Source organism: Procambarus clarkii, chromosome 34 (genome assembly GCF_040958095.1).
Source record: "Procambarus clarkii isolate CNS0578487 chromosome 34, FALCON_Pclarkii_2.0, whole genome shotgun sequence".
Taxonomy (NCBI): domain Eukaryota; kingdom Metazoa; phylum Arthropoda; class Malacostraca; order Decapoda; family Cambaridae; genus Procambarus; species Procambarus clarkii.
Genome location: NC_091183.1, coordinates 37,268,166 through 37,287,172, shown reverse-complemented (window position 1 = coordinate 37,287,172; position 19,007 = coordinate 37,268,166). Strand labels below are relative to the sequence as shown.

The 19,007-nt window shown below is 48.1% G+C and overlaps 1 protein-coding gene across 1 annotated transcript in view; it reads left to right on the top strand.

Moving 5' to 3' along the window:
• The window catches only part of Hsepi (D-glucuronyl C5-epimerase), a gene marked incomplete in the record, with an annotated part of 84,936 nt that overhangs the window by 45,733 nt on the left and 20,196 nt on the right, over positions 1 to 19,007 (top strand). The window contains 4 exon segments of the mRNA XM_045748283.2: positions 5,237 to 5,651; positions 13,129 to 13,200; positions 13,951 to 14,097; positions 18,686 to 18,860. Of these exon segments, the coding sequence (XP_045604239.1) occupies positions 5,475 to 5,651; positions 13,129 to 13,200; positions 13,951 to 14,097; positions 18,686 to 18,860 (571 nt within the window).

Below are 19,007 nucleotides of genomic sequence, written 5' to 3'. Positions count from 1 at the left end.
TAACTACCGCTGCTCTTGCTACTACCACCACAACGACCAGCACCCCGACCTGTGCGTCTGGACGCGCACTGACGCAACAATGACGCACACTGACGCAACAATGGGAGATGGAAGTCAATTTCACAGCTTCCCCCTCCACACAAATCCGTTTTCTGTGAAGCGGAAGACTGGTAAAGGGAAGGGAAGGGAAGGGAAGGGAAGGGAAGTAGGGGAAACACGGAGAGAGAGGGGAGGGAAGGATGAAGAGAGGAGATACAAACGGGAAAGAGAGATAATAGAAGCAGCAGAAGATGAGACGGGAACGAAGATGTGAGAAGGGACAGGACAGCAAAGCAGATAAAAAGAAAGTGAGAGGAAGGAGGGAGAAATTAACGAAAGAGGACTAGAAGGATAAATGGTAATGTAAAAAAAAAAAAAAAGTTAGCAGAGAAAAACAAGGGGGAATGAGAAGTCTGAGAAAGAGAAGGGAGGAATGAAGAGGACGAGAACAAAAGACAGTAGGAAGAAGAGAAGGAAGGAGAGAGAGAGAGAGAGAGAGAGAGAGAGAGAGAGAGAGAGAGAGAGAGAGAGAGAGACAGAGACAGAGACAGAGAGAGAGAGAGAGAGAGATAGACAGACAGACAGACAGAGAGAGACAGACAGACAGACAGACAGACAGACAGACAGAGAGAGAGAGAGAGAGAGAGAGAGAGAGAGAGAGAGAGAGAGAGAGAGAGAGAGAGAGAGAGAGAGCGACAAGGGTCCTCCATACAGTTCCTCAAAAATAGAAGCACTGGTCTTGGATCGATACACCCGACTGGTTCTACCACCTGTCTGGTTCTGTGACCGGGTTCGGGACAGGTCTATCACCAGTCCAATCTGAGAGTCCAGGGGGGGGGCAACTGTGCTTCTTCTGGTCTAGGCAAAGATATTTAAACTAGTTCTCAACTTGTCTTGTCAAGGCTGCAATCTGTGCTGGCATCAGTTGTTTGACCTGAAACCAATCGTCCTGAAACCAATCGTCCTGAAACCAATCGTCCTGAAACCAATCGTCCTGAAACCAATCGTCCTGAAACCAATCGTCCTGAAACCAATCTACAGATTAGTTTACTACAGCGATGATGGAACTGCCTAAGTAATTGGTCCATTACCCATTCACTGTACCAAAATCCATACTCTAATCCTACGTGTTGTGTGACCTTAAGATATCCACCTGAAAACACACACACACACACACACACACACACACACACACACACACACACACACACACACACACACGCACACGCACACACACACACATGGGGCCTGGTAGCCTGGTGGATAGCGCGCAGGACTCGTAATTTTGTGGCGCGGGTTCGATTCCCACACGAGGCAGAAACAAATGGGCAAAGTTTCTTTCACCCTGAGTGCCCCTGTTACCTAGCAGTAAATAGGTACCTGGGAGTTAGTCAGCTGTCACGGGCTGCTTCCTGTGGTGTGTGTGTGTGTGGTGTGAAAAAAATAGTTAGTAAACAGTTGGTTGACAGTTGAGAGGCGGGCCGAAAGAGCACACACATACACACACACACACACACGAAAAGTAACATGACAATATTAACCAGGAGTTAACATGGAAGACTGGAAGCGCGGGCTCGATCCCGCAAGCGCAAATAGGGAAATAACTGTTATATGACAAAGAGTGCTGGGAAGACGGGACACCACGAGCGTAGCTCTCATCCTGTAACTACACTTAGGTAATTACACACACACACACACACACACACACACACACACACACACACACACACACACACACACACACACACACACACACACACACACGCACACACACACACAAAATCCACAATTTAACCCGAGGAACGAGTATGAATTATTTTTTTCAGTAAAAAGCGACCTTTTGAAAACAAGAATCTGGGACAGCACACAGACACACACGGAAATTACCATGAAGGAGAGGGATACAAAGACCGGGTATCGAACCAGCGTCCCCGCGGAGGGGGCGCCAGCCATCACTCAATCGCTGGACAATGGGATTAGTTCGTTCTTCGTGCCAAGCCGTCTGCTAAGATCTGTTTTTTTTCTTCTGTCCCCCCTCGATCTCCCTCCTCGCATCTCCATTCTCCCAAGACGGTGACGATAAACTTTCTAGACCAGGGGGGGCTATTATCGGAGCAGTAATTAAGGTGGTGGAAGGCGTCGATAGCGTTTTATCAGGGGGGTGAGTTGTGTGCGTCCCGGACTTCATTTGTTTAATGGAGTCGCAACAAAACACATCAGTCCCCCCTCCTCCTCCTCCCGCCCTCCCGCCCACAACAGCGACAACCGCGCCTCATTATTCTCATTTTCTTTGGTGATTGGCTTTGTTGCTTGTCATTGCTATTTCTTTTTTAATTTTTTGTACTAAGATTTTAGTGTTGAGAGAGAGAAAGAGATGTGGAGGATCTCACGGCCGAGCGGACAGTGTTCTGGAGTCGTAGTCACGAACTTGGGTTCATTTCCCGATGAGGGAGAAACAGATTAGGCAGAGTTTCTTTTGCCTATTAGTATATAGATATCTTTGAACAGACACTCTTGTAGATATAAATTTGATTCCTCGTCTCCTTTGAACAAGAGAGTACATTTTGAGAGCTTTGAGACGGTCCCAATAGTTTAGGTGCTTTATCGCGACTATGGGTGCCGTATATGTTCTCTGTATTCCTTCTATTTCAGCATTCTCTCTTGCTCTGAAGGAGAAAGGGGGGGAGGGGAGGGGGGATCGAATAGTACTCAAGTGATTTAAACAGTATTACCATTGTGGCGGAATTCCTAGATTTGATCGTTCTCATAATCCATCCTATCATTTGTGCTGTACTCACCTAATTGTGCTTGCGGGGGTTGAGCTTTGGCTCTTTGGTCCCGCCTGTCTGACGCTCTATGTGTTAACTTATGTTCACTAAATGTCAGGTCGTCAGACATCATTATTCCCAGAGCTTCTCCAGGTTGTTGTCCTTCTGTGGGTAATGTCTGACTGTGCCTTGTACCCTGTATTTCCTTAAAGGTCTTCAGTTCTGTCATGCCTGAAACACAGCACCTGTAATTTATCCATGTTAAAGCTCATGTTATTTCTTGTTATCGGCTTGTAGTTTTACAGTCTTCTTCAGAAGTAATTTTCGTGCTGATTTTCTTTTATCTTAGAGTAAAAAGCTGTGATTTTTATTTTTGTCTATATCTCATATGAGAATGAGAAAAGCTTTGGTTGAAGGACTGTGCCCTGGGGTAAAGAGCTTTAAGACAGGTTAAGTCACTGTAAGGGAATAATCACTGTACTGTATACGGTGCATATACAGTATATGTATATATAGAACAAGTGGCAAGTGGGGATAGCTATACTTGCCACTGTAAGTAGCAAAGTGGGATACTCCACAAAACTCCAGCGAAGCGCTCTTCAGGAGTACTGAAGCGTGTGTGTGGTGTGGTGTGGTATGTGTGGCGTGTGTGTGTGTGTGTGTGATGTGTGGTGGTGTGTGATGTGGTGGTGTGTGTGTGTGTGTGTGTGTGTCAATGGACAGTTTTATTTCACTGGCGACTCTGAAAACAGTGCCACAAATTAAACCTAATTATGTATGCTGATTATTTGGGAGAAGGTCAAGGCTAAATGGGTTCAGGTCTGTCAGCCTCGCTTGTTATTAGCTGATTAACATACTCAAATAGTCTCGCAGATTCTCAGACACGCTCGCAAATCCTCGAACCCGCTCGGGGAGATCCACGGAGCTGCTGGGGGATCCACGGACCCTTTGCTATATCCTTAGACACGTTCCCCTTCCATGCTCTTACCCTGTTTAGTATGATGCCGCTGGTGGCGGTGGTGGAGGTATAGACTAGCCTTTTCGTCGTGGGGGGGGGAGGGTCAGACTAGTCTTTTCGTCGTGGAAGGGGAGGGTCAGACTAGTCTTTTCGTCGTGGAAGGGGAGGGTCAGACTAGCCTTTTCGTCGTGGAAGGGGAGGGTCAGACTAGCCTTTTCGTCGTGGGAGGGGAGGGTCAGACTAGCCTTTTCGTCGTGGAAGGGGAGGGTCAGACTAGTCTTTTCGTCGTGGAAGGGGAGGGTCAGACTAGCCTTTTCGTCGTGGAAGGGGAGGGTCAGACTAGCCTTTTCGTCGTGGAAGGGGAGGGTCAGACTAGCCTTTTCGTCGTGGAAGGGGAGGGTCAGACTAGCCTTTTCGTCGTGGGAGGGGAAGGGTCAGACTAGCCTTTTCGTCGTGGGAGGGGGAGGTATAGACTAGCCTTTTCGTCGTGGTGGTGGAGGTATAGACTAGCCTTTTCGTCGTGGGAGGGTCTGACTAGCCTTTGCTATGGCTAGGAGGGATAGATGAAGATAGGTAAAGTGGAGAAGCAATAATACAAGAAAGAATTCGGGAAAAAAGGGGGGAAAAAGGCAGAGTTTCGGGAATTTTACAGCCACAATAATACTTCATCCAACTCTCACACCTACTGGAGTCTCCGTCTCCCCCACCACCCAACCACTCTCTCTCTCTTTTGCCACCGACTTATGGTTATCTTGCTCTGAATATCACTTCTCGATGGCTTTCCAGTATTCCAGCGACTGGTTTAGATATCGATTCCAGCGCTTCTCGGAGGACGTGGGTGGGAGAGTGTACGTGTTCATGTCAGTTGGCGGGCGAATCTCCCGCTACATCCAGACGCCAGGGTTCACCAGGACTCTACGTTGACAACTTTACGGTGTCCACCTTAGCTCTCTGCTTTTGTCAGTAAAATTTTGTACGATTTGATCTTGTCTCCTAGATCGTAAGTGGATCTTCCGTGTCATCCTGACCTGATGACAGACGATCCCATGTGTCTGGGAGAGTGACTTGAGGATTTCTCCCATGGCCATGGGAAGGTGAGGCTCTAAGGCTATTCTGGGAGTGACAACATTTACTCAAGGAACCATTCTACCTGATGAATTCTAAGCCTTGCCTCTTGGCTCACCTTATACTGTGTGTGGCGGAGACGGAGACAGAGAGTGACAGGGAGTTTATACTTTCTCACGTCCCTTATTTAATTCACTTTCCTTGTGTATATGTTGGCGAATGGATTGTTTGAGCTTATATTGGCTGACAACTGAGACAAGCGAGCATCAGGTGGCTGATTAACTTACCTAACCGTGTGGCTTGTGGTGTCTTAGACAAGGCTGGCTTAGTCTGAGTCAGATCAGCTTGACATCTCGGCTGCTACAACCTGTTTACGTCGTTACAAATACCATTTTTTCCCTTGTAGGTTGTGTTGAAGGGAGCACCATTGAGCCGCACCATCACCTCACCATCCTGCACCACCAGCAGCGTTCACCACCGGGGCGACCCACCACCAGGATACCCCACCACAGGACCAAGCCGTGGGCATGGTGGAGCACTTCGTCGTGCCCTCAACCGTCCCTCGCAGGCCTCAAGCCCCAGGAAGGTCTCGCTGCAGCAGGTGAGCGTGGCGGCCTGAGACGGGCGTGAAGACGGGCGTGAAGATGCGGGTGACGGTGCGGGGGGTGCTGGTGGGCGGGAGTGTGGGCGTGCTGCTCACCACCGTCCTACTGTGGTCACAGTGCCGGGCGCCCATGCCACACCTGCCCGTGACCGCCCGCACCAGCAAGCACCAACAACAACAGCTTCATAGATCACCACTGCAGACCAGCCACCACCAGGTATGTTGATCTTGGCGATAACGCCTTAAAAATATTATAGTGTTCCTGGAATGTTATTTACATTGGTTTTGGTGGGATGGGGAAGGCTTCCAGTGATTCTTGCAACGTTCCAGCCAGTTATGTGAGTTCCAGTCGTGTTATTGCTGCTAACTAGCATGTCTTTTAGTTTCCAGTTGATGTTGGGAGTCTCCCGTATATCTGGCGCTTTCCATTCAGGTGTGTGATGAGTCTGATGAATGTTATCCAGTATGTTATGGGGTTTCCAGTCAGGTGTGTGATGAGTCTGATGAATGTTATCCAGTATGTTATGGGGTTTCCAGTCAGGTGTGTGATGAGTCTGATGAATGTTATCCAGTATGTTATGGGGTTTCCAGTCAGGTGTGTGATGAGTCTGATGAATGTTATCCAGTATGTTATGGGGTTTCCAGTCGAGTTGTTGTTGCTGTGTGTTCTCTAGTGTGTGCTGTGGTTTCGTTGCTATGCAGCATGTGTGTGTGTGTGTGTACTGCCACACACCTGCAGCCAAGCCCATCCATCACGTTTTGTTTTCAGGTTTGCTGTTATTTATTTTATTTATTTATTTTTTTTGTTTGCACTTTGCAGTGTGCTTGTTCATTCCCATGATTTTCTGACATACGTTTTTTTTACTCGAGCTCTTCATACCGTGTTTCTCTGTTCCCTCTCTCTCTTGCTTTATTTATTTTTCTCTTGCCTACGAGTTTTCTCCAACTTCGCTTCGCTCTCTTTCTATGTTTAAATCGCCACTCTGTGAGTGCTTCACCCACGTACTGAAGATACAGAGCCAAACAGAGCCTAACCCCCTCCCCCCTAGCCTCAACCTAACCATACACGAACTTATAATATACTCTATATTTAAAATACAGATATTGAATACACAATGTCTTAAATTAACGAGAGCAGCTTTGGAGATGGCCGCAGCTTGAACGAACCTACCTTGATGATAGGTGGTGTGTGTTTACTTCATTGATAAACGGGAGCAATGGCCGGATAAACGAACATTTGACCAGTGTTCGGAATGTGGGGGGCACTTGCTGCCTCGACAACCCATTAGAGACAGTGGTTGTAACAGCTCGTCTTTGATGCCTGGTGCGTGAGGCAGTTTGCTGCTGGTAGTGACAGCAATTAGAGTCCTGGGGAGAGAGCGCATGCGTATTACTCTGGACAATACACAGCACTCCGGCGCCCAACCAAACTGCAGCAAATAGAGAGAGAGGGACACATACTCCAGTGTGGCGCTATCACACCGTCAACGGGTTTCCACTTATCAGATATACAAAACTGTAATCCTATTTCCCGACCGTTGCTCCAGGCCCCGCACCACACACCCACACACACACACACACACACACACACACACACACACACACACACACACACACACACACACACACACACACACACTGAGTGTGTGTGTTCTCGAATTGGAATCAACGGACTCGGGTTCGATTCCCGATCGAGTCAAACAAATGGGCAGTTTCATTCACATTGTACATTAGACAAATGACGGTTAGAAAGGCAGCGTCAAAGAGCAAACAGCTCTATCCTGCAGGTACATACAGTACATTCTCTGTCTGTCTCTCTCTCTCTCTCTCTCTCTCTCTCTCTCTCTCTCTCTCTCTCTCTCTCTCTCTCTCTCTCTCTCTCTCTCTCTCTCTCTCTCTCTCCCTCTCTCCTCTCTAGCTGAAAACATCCGCAGGTATACAGCAATTGGGCCAGCGTCATCAAGTCCAAATTGAGGAGTGACATGAATAATGGTAAGCGCAGGTGATGAAGAGTAATTGACCACACCTGGCAGGCCTCCCTGAGCGAGGCGTGAGGAACCTGAGGTCACCTCAAGATTATGGTCCTCTTCCGGGACACGTCTTCACGGGGGGGCACCCTTCCTCACCTGTCACACACACACACACACACACACACACACACACACACACACACACACACACACACACACACACACACACACTATATTATTAATATGCCTCCAGACCCCCTGCATCATAGCTGACTGATGTGCCTTTGAATAACAAGGCGTGGCGTGACATATACAGGGTGTGGCGTCACATATACAGGGCGTGGCGTGACATATACAGGGCGTGGCGTGACATATACAGGGTGTGGCGTGACACATACAGGGCGTGGCGTGACACATACAGGGTGTGGCGTGACATACAGGGCGTGGCGTGACATACAGGGCGTGGCGTGACACATACAGGGCGTGGCGTGACATATACAGGGCGTGGCGTGACATATACAGGGCGTGGCGTGACATATACAGGGCGTGGCGTGACATATACAGGGCGTGGCGTGACATATACAGGGCGTGGCGTGACATATACAGGGCGTGGCGTGACACACACAGGGTGTGGCGTGACACATACAGGGCGTGGCGTGACACACAAAAGGCGTGGCGTGACACATACAGGGCGTGGCGTGGCGTGACATATACAGGGCGTGGCGTGACATATACAGGGCGTGGCGTGACATATACAGGGCGTGGCGTGACACATACAGGGCGTGGCGTGACACATACAGGGCGTGGCGTGACATACAGGGCGTGGCGTGACATACAGGGCGTGGCGTGACACATACAGGGCGTGGCGTGACATACAGGGCGTGGCGTGACATACAGGGCGTGGCGTGACATATACAGGGCGTGGCGTGACATACAGGGCGTGGCGTGACATACAGGGCGTGGCGTGACACATACAGGGCGTGGCGTGACACATACAGGGCGTGGCGTGACATACAGGGCGTGGCGTGACACATACAGGGCGTGGCGTGACATACAGGGCGTGGCGTGACACATACAGGGCGTGGCGTGACACATACAGGGCGTGGCGTGACACATACAGGGCGTGGCGTGACACATACAGGGCGTGGCGTGACACATACAGGGCGTGGCGTGACACATACAGGGCGTGGCGTGACATACAGGGCGTGGCGTGACACATACAGGGCGTGGCGTGACATACAGGGCGTGGCGTGACATACAGGGCGTGGCGTGACACATACAGGGCGTGGCGTGACATACAGGGCGTGGCGTGACATACAGGGCGTGGCGTGACATATACAGGGCGTGGCGTGACATACAGGGCGTGGCGTGACATACAGGGCGTGGCGTGACACATACAGGGCGTGGCGTGACACATACAGGGCGTGGCGTGACACATACAGGGCGTGGCGTGACACATACAGGGCGTGGCGTGACATACAGGGCGTGGCGTGACACATACAGGGTGTGGCGTGACACATACAGGGCGTGGCGTGACACATACAGGGTGTGGCGTGACATACAGGGCGTGGCGTGACATACAGGGCGTGGCGTGACACATACAGGGCGTGGCGTGACATACAGGGCGTGGCGTGACATACAGGGCGTGGCGTGACATATACAGGGCGTGGCGTGACATACAGGGCGTGGCGTGACACATACAGGGCGTGGCGTGACATACAGGGCGTGGCGTGACACATACAGGGCGTGGCGTGACACATACAGGGCGTGGCGTGACACATACAGGGCGTGGCGTGACACATACAGGGCGTGGCGTGACACAGGGTGTGGCGTGTGTGTCATGCCATGATTGAGCCCCAGTGACACTCCCTGCACTCTGCGGCTCCTTCAGCGGTGGTGATGGCTATCTCTGAGGGCCGGGCAATTTGGAGTGATTGCAGATGCAGTTATTAACTGCGGCCTCGTAAAGAAGGGGGTCATTTGCCGGGGGTGGAAATCTTGGGTTACTAAGACGTTAGGAAGCGTGTGATCTTTCTTCTCGAAGGACCGCATTGGTCTCTCTTGTTTACCCTGGAACACGATCCATCAGTCACTTTACAACCGGGTCTCTGACTGCTGTAGGGTGGATACATTGGGGAAACGTTAATGATAGGGGTATTGTGAACCTTTTCTGTCCAGCGTGGGGTCGAACCCGGGGGTAATCGTTGGCGAGGCGTGGGAGAGACATGCTACCACTGCGCCAGTGTTGTGTGGTGGGGGGGTGGTGTTGAGGTGACTTGATGCGGTAAGGTCATTGTACTCACCTGATTGTATCTGTGGGAGGGGGGGGGGAGGATTCTTGACGTGGCTGTTTGAAATAAACCTTGTTTTCTCTCTCTCTCTCTCTCTCTCTCTCTCTCTCTCTCTCTCTCTCTCTCTCTCTCTCTCTCTCTCCACACACACTGTTCACATTCCACATTCGTACGTTCACTTATATATTTTTGTAATATGTTGTGCATCCAACACTAGCTACGTGATGCTAAACATGATCCCATCACACAAGATGGTTAGTCGCACACCAGTAGCAAGTGGTGGGTGCATTATGAGGATATCAACACGTTATTCATACCGGCTGGTTTGAAGGAACTAGTAACTGGTCATTGGGTGATGGAGTGTGTAAGATCGTGACCTAGTTCACAATGATTGCACCTGGAGTGCTCAGGATTGGGAGATCCGTCACCGGTAGCCACCTGCCACAGGTAACCCAACCTGATCCTGGCAACCACTGTGTTGCACAGTCTAGTCCACGTTTTGTGCTGACCATATACATAGGTTTGTGATCTAAACACATCATAGATTTATACCTGTGCTTTCTTGCCTTTCGTAGTCAGTAATTTATCTATCAGACTTGATTGTTTGTAACAATAGTCTTAACAACAGATGGGGATACTTAAGTCTACTTCAACTTCAATCTTCTTACATGCTAATTTGGCTGCACTGTCTGTGTCCTCATGACCGGTTATAATTGTGTGAGAGGGTATCCACTTCAGAGTTGCTATTATTAAAATATTTTTTTGTATTAACATATTAGGTACATCTGCATTTGTGCAGCTACCTTAGACTATATGAAGTGGAGTACAGTGTGTCAAAAAGATAGCTACTTGATGCTAAAATATCCCGATCACACAGGATGGTTAGTCATACAGAGGCATGTGATAGGCAGTCTGCACTGGCAGACTCCAGAAGCATTTTGAGGATATCATCAACACAAGATTGAATAAGGTAGCAGTGGTAATACAAGTCCCCATCTCGCAGGATGGTTAGTCATACAGGGCCATATGTTTAGTAGCCTACACAGCCAAATTTTGGGTACACTGAGAATTTTTTTTGGCTTCTGCATGCCCCTAACTACATGCGTATAACTCTTGGGGTTTGTAAACCCATGTTTCACTATTGGACTCTTGGGTCATTCGTGATCACTGGGGTTAATGTTTGCTAAACCACTTAGTCAGTGGGCTGTGTTCGCTTGGTTGCCTGGCTGTGCTCTAAGCCTCCGCCGACACGAATTGTCGATATCAAATTTCAGCTAACTTTTATGGTGAGTCTGGGAAGTATCTCCCGGACAGGCCCTGGAATTTTCTCACAAGTCGAGCCTGGCCTCGGGCCGGCTTGGGGAGTAGAAAAACTCCCAGAACCCCTTCAACCAGTTATCAACCAGGTATCAACCAGGTATCAACCAGGTATCTGGCTGAGGCGACGCGGACTGATTAGGTTATGGTGGTTCCCGCCTGGCGCCTCACCGCCTTCACTATACAATACACATTCACAGCTGCTAGTCATGAACGTAATCCATCACTTGTGGTGGGTTTGGCCCCACCAGTCTACAGCCGCCGCCACCTCTTGTCCCGCCACCACCACCGTCGGCCCACCACCACCATTGTGCCAAGAGCCACATAGTGCCAGGGACTCTACCGAGACTACCTGATGGCCCAACCTCCCTCAGGCACTTCCGGCTCTCTAAGGGACCGGAAATTAAGCGAGTAGAGGAGGCAGGGTCACGCAGGGTAAGTGCTGGGGAGAGGTGGGGAGGTAGGAGGCAGGGTGGGGAGGTGGGGGAGATAAAGACATAAGGGTGGGGTGGAGAGGGAAGGGGGTAATGATGGGGGTGTAGTGTAAGGCTGAGGGACAGCAATCTGCTAGCGATGATGGTGCAGCTGGTGGTGCGGTAAAATGAACACAACCACAATAGTAAGGTGGATCAGGACCAGGACGTAGGGCAGGGGAGACATCACGTGCACTCTGTCACTAATACGTGTCAACTTAGAGCTCCTACATCCACTTCTGGCTCCTCTTTTTCAATCTCTGTTTCTCGTCGTAACTGGTTTTAGAAGTGGATGGAGTTCCTTGCGAGAATGAAGGCCGCGGCTGTAGTGACCAGTGGTTGGAGCAGCACATGTAGCGAGGGAGAGGACTCCTGAATGAGCCAAGGGGAGAGAGACGTGGGAGTGGACACAACCCCCACATCTAATGCCAACACAATAACATCAGCGGTATTTAATGAATTGGAATAAAAGTCTTGAGAGTGGGTGTCACCGTATGAGACACACTCTCCAGTATGCAGTTCCGACAAGAATTCTCCGGAATTAGCTTATCAGCTCCTGGTTGTCCAAAGCAATGACTCCAGGACCGACCGTCCAAGTGGTTGGGCACCATTCCTGCCCCCCGTCCCATCCCAAATCCTTATCCTGACCCCTTCCAAGTGCTATATAGTCATAATGGCTTGGCACTTTCCCCTGATAGTTCAATTCAATATCTCTCCCACTGTCATCTCTCACTCTAACTTAAGCTTAAAGCCTTATAATAAACAGGAACATCCGTGTGACTACACCTGGGATTCCATCCATGTCCCCTGGTTCTGTACTCTCTTACATTGAACATTTCCTTTATATCGACCATAACAATTCACCCGAGGATCTTTTATATCGTTGTCGTGTCTCCTGTATTTGTTTTTTTTCTCAAGTGTGATGAGGTCTAACTCCATTAACTTATTGGTATGAGCCTCACAATTCTGGAACCTATGTACATATATCGTGTATGTTGATGTTATCACTCGTGTGTGCTCACCTAGTTGTGCTTGCGAGGGATGAGCTCTGGCTCTTGGTCCTCCTTCTCAACTGTCAATCAACTGGTGTACAGATTCCTGAGTCTATTGGGCTCTATCATATCTACATTTGAAACTGTGTATGGAGTCAGCCTCCACCACATAACTTCCTAATGCATTCCATTTGTTAACTACTCTGACACTGAAAAACGTCCCTGTGGCTCATTTGGGTACTCGGTTTCCACCTGTGTTCCTTTGTTCTCATAACCCCCTCCCCCCCCCCGTGTTAAACAATTCATCTTTATTTACTCAATTGATTCCTCTTAGAATTGTGTAGGTAGTGATTATATCTCCTCGAGCTCTCCTGTCTTGCAGCGACGTGAGATACATTTCACGCAGCCTTTCCTCGTAACTCATGCCTCTTAGTTCTGGGACTAGTCTAGTGGCATACCTCTGTACCTGTGTGTGTGTGGGGGGGAGGGGTTCCTGCAGCCTATGTTGCCATTAATTACAAGACATAATATGAAGGTTAGCACACACTGACGCCCACTGGCATCTGTACACATAACGCCCAGGTATTATTGTAAACATTTGTCAAGGGATACTTTTAGTGCAGGTGTAAAGTGGCGTGGCTTTTTTTGCAGGTGGGAGGCGAGGAGGCCTATGTGGAGGTGGAGTACAGCCCCGGTGGTGCCTCGGACACCCACCACCAGCAGGTAAGTTATGGCACCACTCAGGTGGCACCCAGGTCACAGACCACGAGTGAACTTACATTGTTTATCATAATTATTTCAAGTATACACAGTCATTTTTATTAATACTACCAATGATCAAATCATGTAGCCATATTGATGATAGAAATTATCTTTGAATCTTTCCCTGATACCATGTAATGACCCCAACCACTCCCCCATGGTGGTAGTGTGTGAGGTAACGACCCCAACCACTCCCCCATGGTGGTAGTGTGTGAGGTAACGACCCCAACCACTCCCCCATGGTGGTAGTGTGTGAGGTAACGACCCCAACCACTCCCCCATGGTGGTAGTGTGTGAGGTAACGACCCCAACCACTCCCCCATGGTGGTAGTGTGTGAGGTAACGACCCCAACCACTCCCCCATGGTGGTAGTGTGTGAGGTAACGACCCCAACCACTCCCCCATGGTGGTAGTGTGTGAGGTAACGACCCCAACCACTCCCCCATGGTGGTAGTGTGTGAGGTAATGACCCCAACCACTCCCCCATGGTGGTAGTGTGTGAGGTAAATGACCCCAACCACTCCCCCATGGTGGTAGTGTGTGAGGTAAATGACCCCAACCACTCCCCCATGGTGGTAGTGTGTGAGGTAAATGACCCCAACCACTCCCCCATGGTGGTAGTGTGTGAGGTAAATGACCCCAACCACTCCCCCATGGTGGTAGTGTGTGAGGTAAATGACCCACGACCCTAACTCTGTGTGTGTGTGGCAGGACGGAGGCCCAGCATCGCCTGAGGGAGGTCGAGGCGAGCGGCTGACGGAGATCGCCTGCAACATCAACCACGAGTCTGAGATCTCCTGCAGGAGAGACCACAAGGAAGTCTACGTCCCGTTCTCTTTCTTACACACCTACTTCGAGGTCAGTCTCTTAGTCTCTCTTGTCTTGATATTCTCCAGCTTTGTTCTTTAGTGCTTCCTTCCTCATTATTTGTTCTCTTGGACTTTATCCTCGTCAGTTTTTGTTCTTCCTTGTTTACCCTCTTATTACCCAACCGCCTTTCTTCTTCCTAATACTCAATATGTTCCTCCTGTTCTCTTCCCTCTCACTCGCACCATAATTTAATGCTATCTTGTTTTTTCATTCATCTTTTCCACGTGTGTCTTACCCTCGTACTCACCACTTGTCCTCTCAGTGTTAACATCTCCTTTCCCCCGATCTCCACTGTGTTGAAGCTGTGTCAGAACGACTTATCTGGATATTCCTAATCAGTGTTTTCCTTCGTGATGATTGTATATTATATTCTCCATATTCTTCCCCGGGGTGGCCTACCAGTGAAGAATATGGAGGATATAATTACACCTCCTCTCTTACACTGCTCCACGTTTCCTTCTGTGCTCGTGTCCGGCTACTCTCATTGTGTATGTCCAGCCCGAGGTCCAGCCCGAGTCCCAGCCCGAGTCCCAGCCCGAGTCCCAGCCCGAGTCCCAGCCCGAGTCCCAGCCCCATGTCCCAGCCGTGTCCTATCAGCGTCACTCCCGCCCCCATGTTCCTGGAAGCAATAAGAGGAGTTTGGACACAGGCTGGTGAACCTCTCTGAGCAACGGATCCCGGTCTCCTCCCCATCACATTCTGCCTTCTCTTCCTCACTGCCTGCTTCTTTACCCTCTTCATTTCCTCATTCCTCACACTTCCTCTCTCCCCTTTCCCATTTCTCTCCCTTTCCAAATACTGATAATTCCCCATTCCTTCCAACTCTTCACTTTCTCAAACATTATGTTCTCAATCTCAACATTCTCTCACACTCCCTCACTCTCCATTCTCCAATATGCCTCCTGTTTTCCTCCTCCCCCCGAACTCCAACTCTCACTAACGAGCGAGCAAATAGTTAGGTAATTTGCAAGCTCCCTTCTCCAGTTCCAGCTATCTCACTGGTTAGTTGACGGGCCACTGCTCATTCCTAGACACGTATTTGGCCGGTAGGATGGCGGTTATAAAGGGTTTCAGGTCCCTAAAAGTCTCCCTCCTAATTGGCTTGATGACAAGAGCAGGTCGTTAGTGGCAGTCTTGCAAAACAACACCTTTAGCGTTGTGTGTGGTCCAAGGAGCTCGCTGGGCACACAGGCCCTGTCTGGCTAGAGGACTCTATTGTGTGGAGATGTTGGCAGGGAGGGGAGGGATTAGTGTGAGGGAGAGAGAGAGAGAGGGGAAGAGTGATAGGGGGAGAGACAGAGAGAGAAGGAGGTTGAACAAATTGCGTGTCTTACTCTCGTACTCACCACTTGTCCTCTCAGTGTTAACATTTCCTTTTCCCCGATCTCCACCTATCACGTTAGTGATAGCAGAATCACGTTAGTGTGATCTCTGTGTGTGAGAGGGAGGTTGACTCGCATTTGCAACACGTGTGCTCAACATTCAGATACACATGATATGAAGACAGCTGACCAGATACAGAAGAATACACATCCTTCTCCCTATTGATTGTTACTTAACATTAAGTTTTAGTTATTCATAATTGATAATAACTATGAAGGCTCACGAAAAATGAGTTCCTAGGGACAGGCTTCAAATAAGCTGATGTAGGATAATTCCTCTTAACTTGCAGTTTCATAAGGAACTGTTTCTTATGAAACTTCAGTTTCCCAATGAATCCTAGTCTTAGTAAAAAAAGAAAGATATAAGACTTGTAACTGAGTGATCATGTCTACACCAAGGGATGTACTATAAGTGGTTACCATCTCCTCACTCCTTAACCCCCATGTGCTGGAATACCAGACCTGCCTCAGGAATTGAACGAAATATCTACTTGCCTTTCCCTCTATTCTAGAACATTTCCAGGACTCTAGATACATGCCCGCTAAAGTTTAGTGACCAGTCGTCCTAGGAATTGTATAAAGCATTAGTTGTGGGCAAGTCTGACCTCTTCTATGTATTTTCTGGGCAGTGTACAGTATAATATATTCCATGTGTTATTTAGTGTATGTAAAATGTTTTAAACATTCCTTGCTCTACACAGGATATTTTAACATAAAATATTCAAAAATATTTTAACATTTAACATAAAATGTTAAATATTTTAATATTCCTTGGGCTATGTATCATGTAAATTTGATTTTTGCCAGTGAGTGAACAGGATACAACAAGATAATACAGTTTTCATGTGAGGTGCCAGAGAACTGCCTCTGAGTTAGGGTTGGTGCAAAGTGCATATTGTGATGGCATATTTGTATTCTGTGGCCTCTCAACACTTAAATACTGCAACCTTTCCTTGTTAGGGCTGAGTCATAGTATGGTGACTAGAGCTTTGGCCCCACGCTCGTGAGGGTCAGCAGTTCGAGTCTACTAGTACCCAGGTGAATGAAATCTTTAGGGATCGACCTGGGCACTGCCGGGTACCCCATCTACTAGGTTATTTTTTTGTTGATCTACTAGAAGTAAAATGTGGAATTAGTGCTGTGATAGTGGTGGTTGTAGGGGGGTATAGTGGTTGGTGTAGGGGGGATAGTGGTTAGTTTAGGGGGATAGTGGTTGTTGTAGGAGGCATAGTGGTTGGTGTAGGGGGGGGATAGTGGATGGTGTAGGGGGGGGGGGGCAGAGGCATTGTAATGGGTCTTGGCTCTCTTAGCCTTATTCAAAATGTTAATTTTGGACTTACGCTTTATTGAGTTGTTCTGTGTTCCTTGTCTTGAACTGTGTTGAGTGCATGACCAGATGATAGTAGTTGTGTCAAGGGGCAAAGTTAAGGAGCTGTGAGTAAGAATGAGGAAGAGAGCTTTGTGAAGCAGAGAGAGAGAGAGAGAGAGAGAAAAGGAGGCTAGATGAAACAAAAGAGGGGCTGCTTGAAGTAGATGAAGGGGAATGTGTGAAAAGAAAAGGGCGATAGTGTGACCTGATATACAAAATGAAGGAAGAGGGGAAGGAGAAAGGAGAAAAACTACTCATTATGAACTACCTGGAGGTAGACACACTTCAGTCAGTGATTCATAGTTCTTGGAAAACAATATAAACTCCTAAAACTTAATTACTAGATCTACAAAACCATCAAATTAAAGTGATAATTGGGTAATTTTCAAGAATAATTAATGTGGGGAAGAGAAGGCTGGAAGGGTGGGGAAGGCTGGCTGGAGGAGAGAGAGAGAGAGGTGTTGAGGAGGACACAAGGACCGAGAAAGAGGCAGCACTTACCCTGGTACACAGTGGCGGTGGCCTCTTAGCCTGGCACACGGCTGCTAATGAGTTCCTAAGGGACCGTCAATGCCTCTAACACCCACCCAGCCTTGATTTATCCTCCCTGTCCTTCTTTGCCCTTACCTGTGCCTTGTGCCCCATTTCATCCCTGCTACCCCATCTTGCCCCCCCTCCAACCCACCTAACCCCTGCCAACTATCCGGTGTGATTCTGGGATGTAGCCTATCCAATACCTTGACCAGTGTACAGTGACACCTCGGCTTATGAATGCCCATATTTACGAACTTTTCGGATCATGAGCCCAATTTCTTTGGAAAATTTGAATCGGGTTACGAACTTTGCCCCGGGAAACGGGTTTGTTGATGTGCATATAGCTGACCTAGCGCGTGGTGGCACGGCGATCACGCCTCAGTTTACCAGTGCCTCCCACCTAGTGACAATCGCGCCTGAATTCTTTGTAAAGAATTAGTTTTTTTTATTTTTGGGTATTTGAACATTCAAGTTGTTATTATATATCTCGCCATGGGTCCCAAGAAAGCCAGTGGTAAGGTTCAAGCCAAGAAAACATGTGAGAATGACCATAGAGGAAAAACAAGAGATCATTCGGTAACATGAAAATGATACACGGGTTGTTGAACTAGCAAGGCAGTACAACAAATCTATGTCAATGACATGCACTGTACTTGCTAAGAAAAAGGACATTATGAGTGCTAAAGTGGCAAAAGGTGTATCAACAATCACAAAAAAAGAACACAAACAATTGAGGATGTTGCAGATCCTGATTTTTGAACATTTTTAATGCCTAAGTTGTGTGTAACTACAGTTCTATATTGTGAATATTTTTATGTATGTGTGTTGTTACAGAGAAACGAGTGTGATGGTGCAGAGAAATGGGTTTGTGATGGTGTAGAGAGAAGGATATGTGATGGGGAATGAGAAAGAAGAGTGGACAGTGGGGGAGAGAAATTAAATTGCTTTCTTGTGTATTTTCATCTTCCTCCTCATATTTTCTTCTCCTACCATTATTTTGATAATTCTCGTTTACTGTTTCATCTTGCACATTACATTCTTATTTAATCTCAATTTGTTTATAATAGGATATAAGTTCAACCATCTCCTTTATCCCATTAATCATTTCACTTTAAAATGACCAGCACACAGTTAATGTACGTGTTAATTATGTGTTTGCTTTGGCAGTTGCCTTGATTATGAGCCGGTGGGAATTCGGTAACTTTATATTTGCTCCATCCCGCTTATGTGTATTATGCAGTAAGGTGTAACAAATGCTTTGGGGTAATAAAATAGTGTACTTTCGTTTCAGGTTTATGGGCATTTGGAACAGAAGCCCGATGGAACAGAGGTGTTTGAATGGTCCCATAGCTACAGCCGAGTGTATCAGCCCCAGGGGACCTATGACCCTACAGGAACCTTCCTCAACTTTGAGCTTTATAATGTTGAGGCTCGGGAGAGGGTCAAGTGTATTTCTGGGACTGAAGGTAATGACTTTCTTTATCAGCATAACACTGATGATGACAGTGACTTGTGATGAATATGAAAAGGAGGAAGAATTTTATGATTAGAATAACCCACTGGGTAATTCAGAATGTTTATATTTTCTCATAAGCTGACTTTTAACCAGTGAT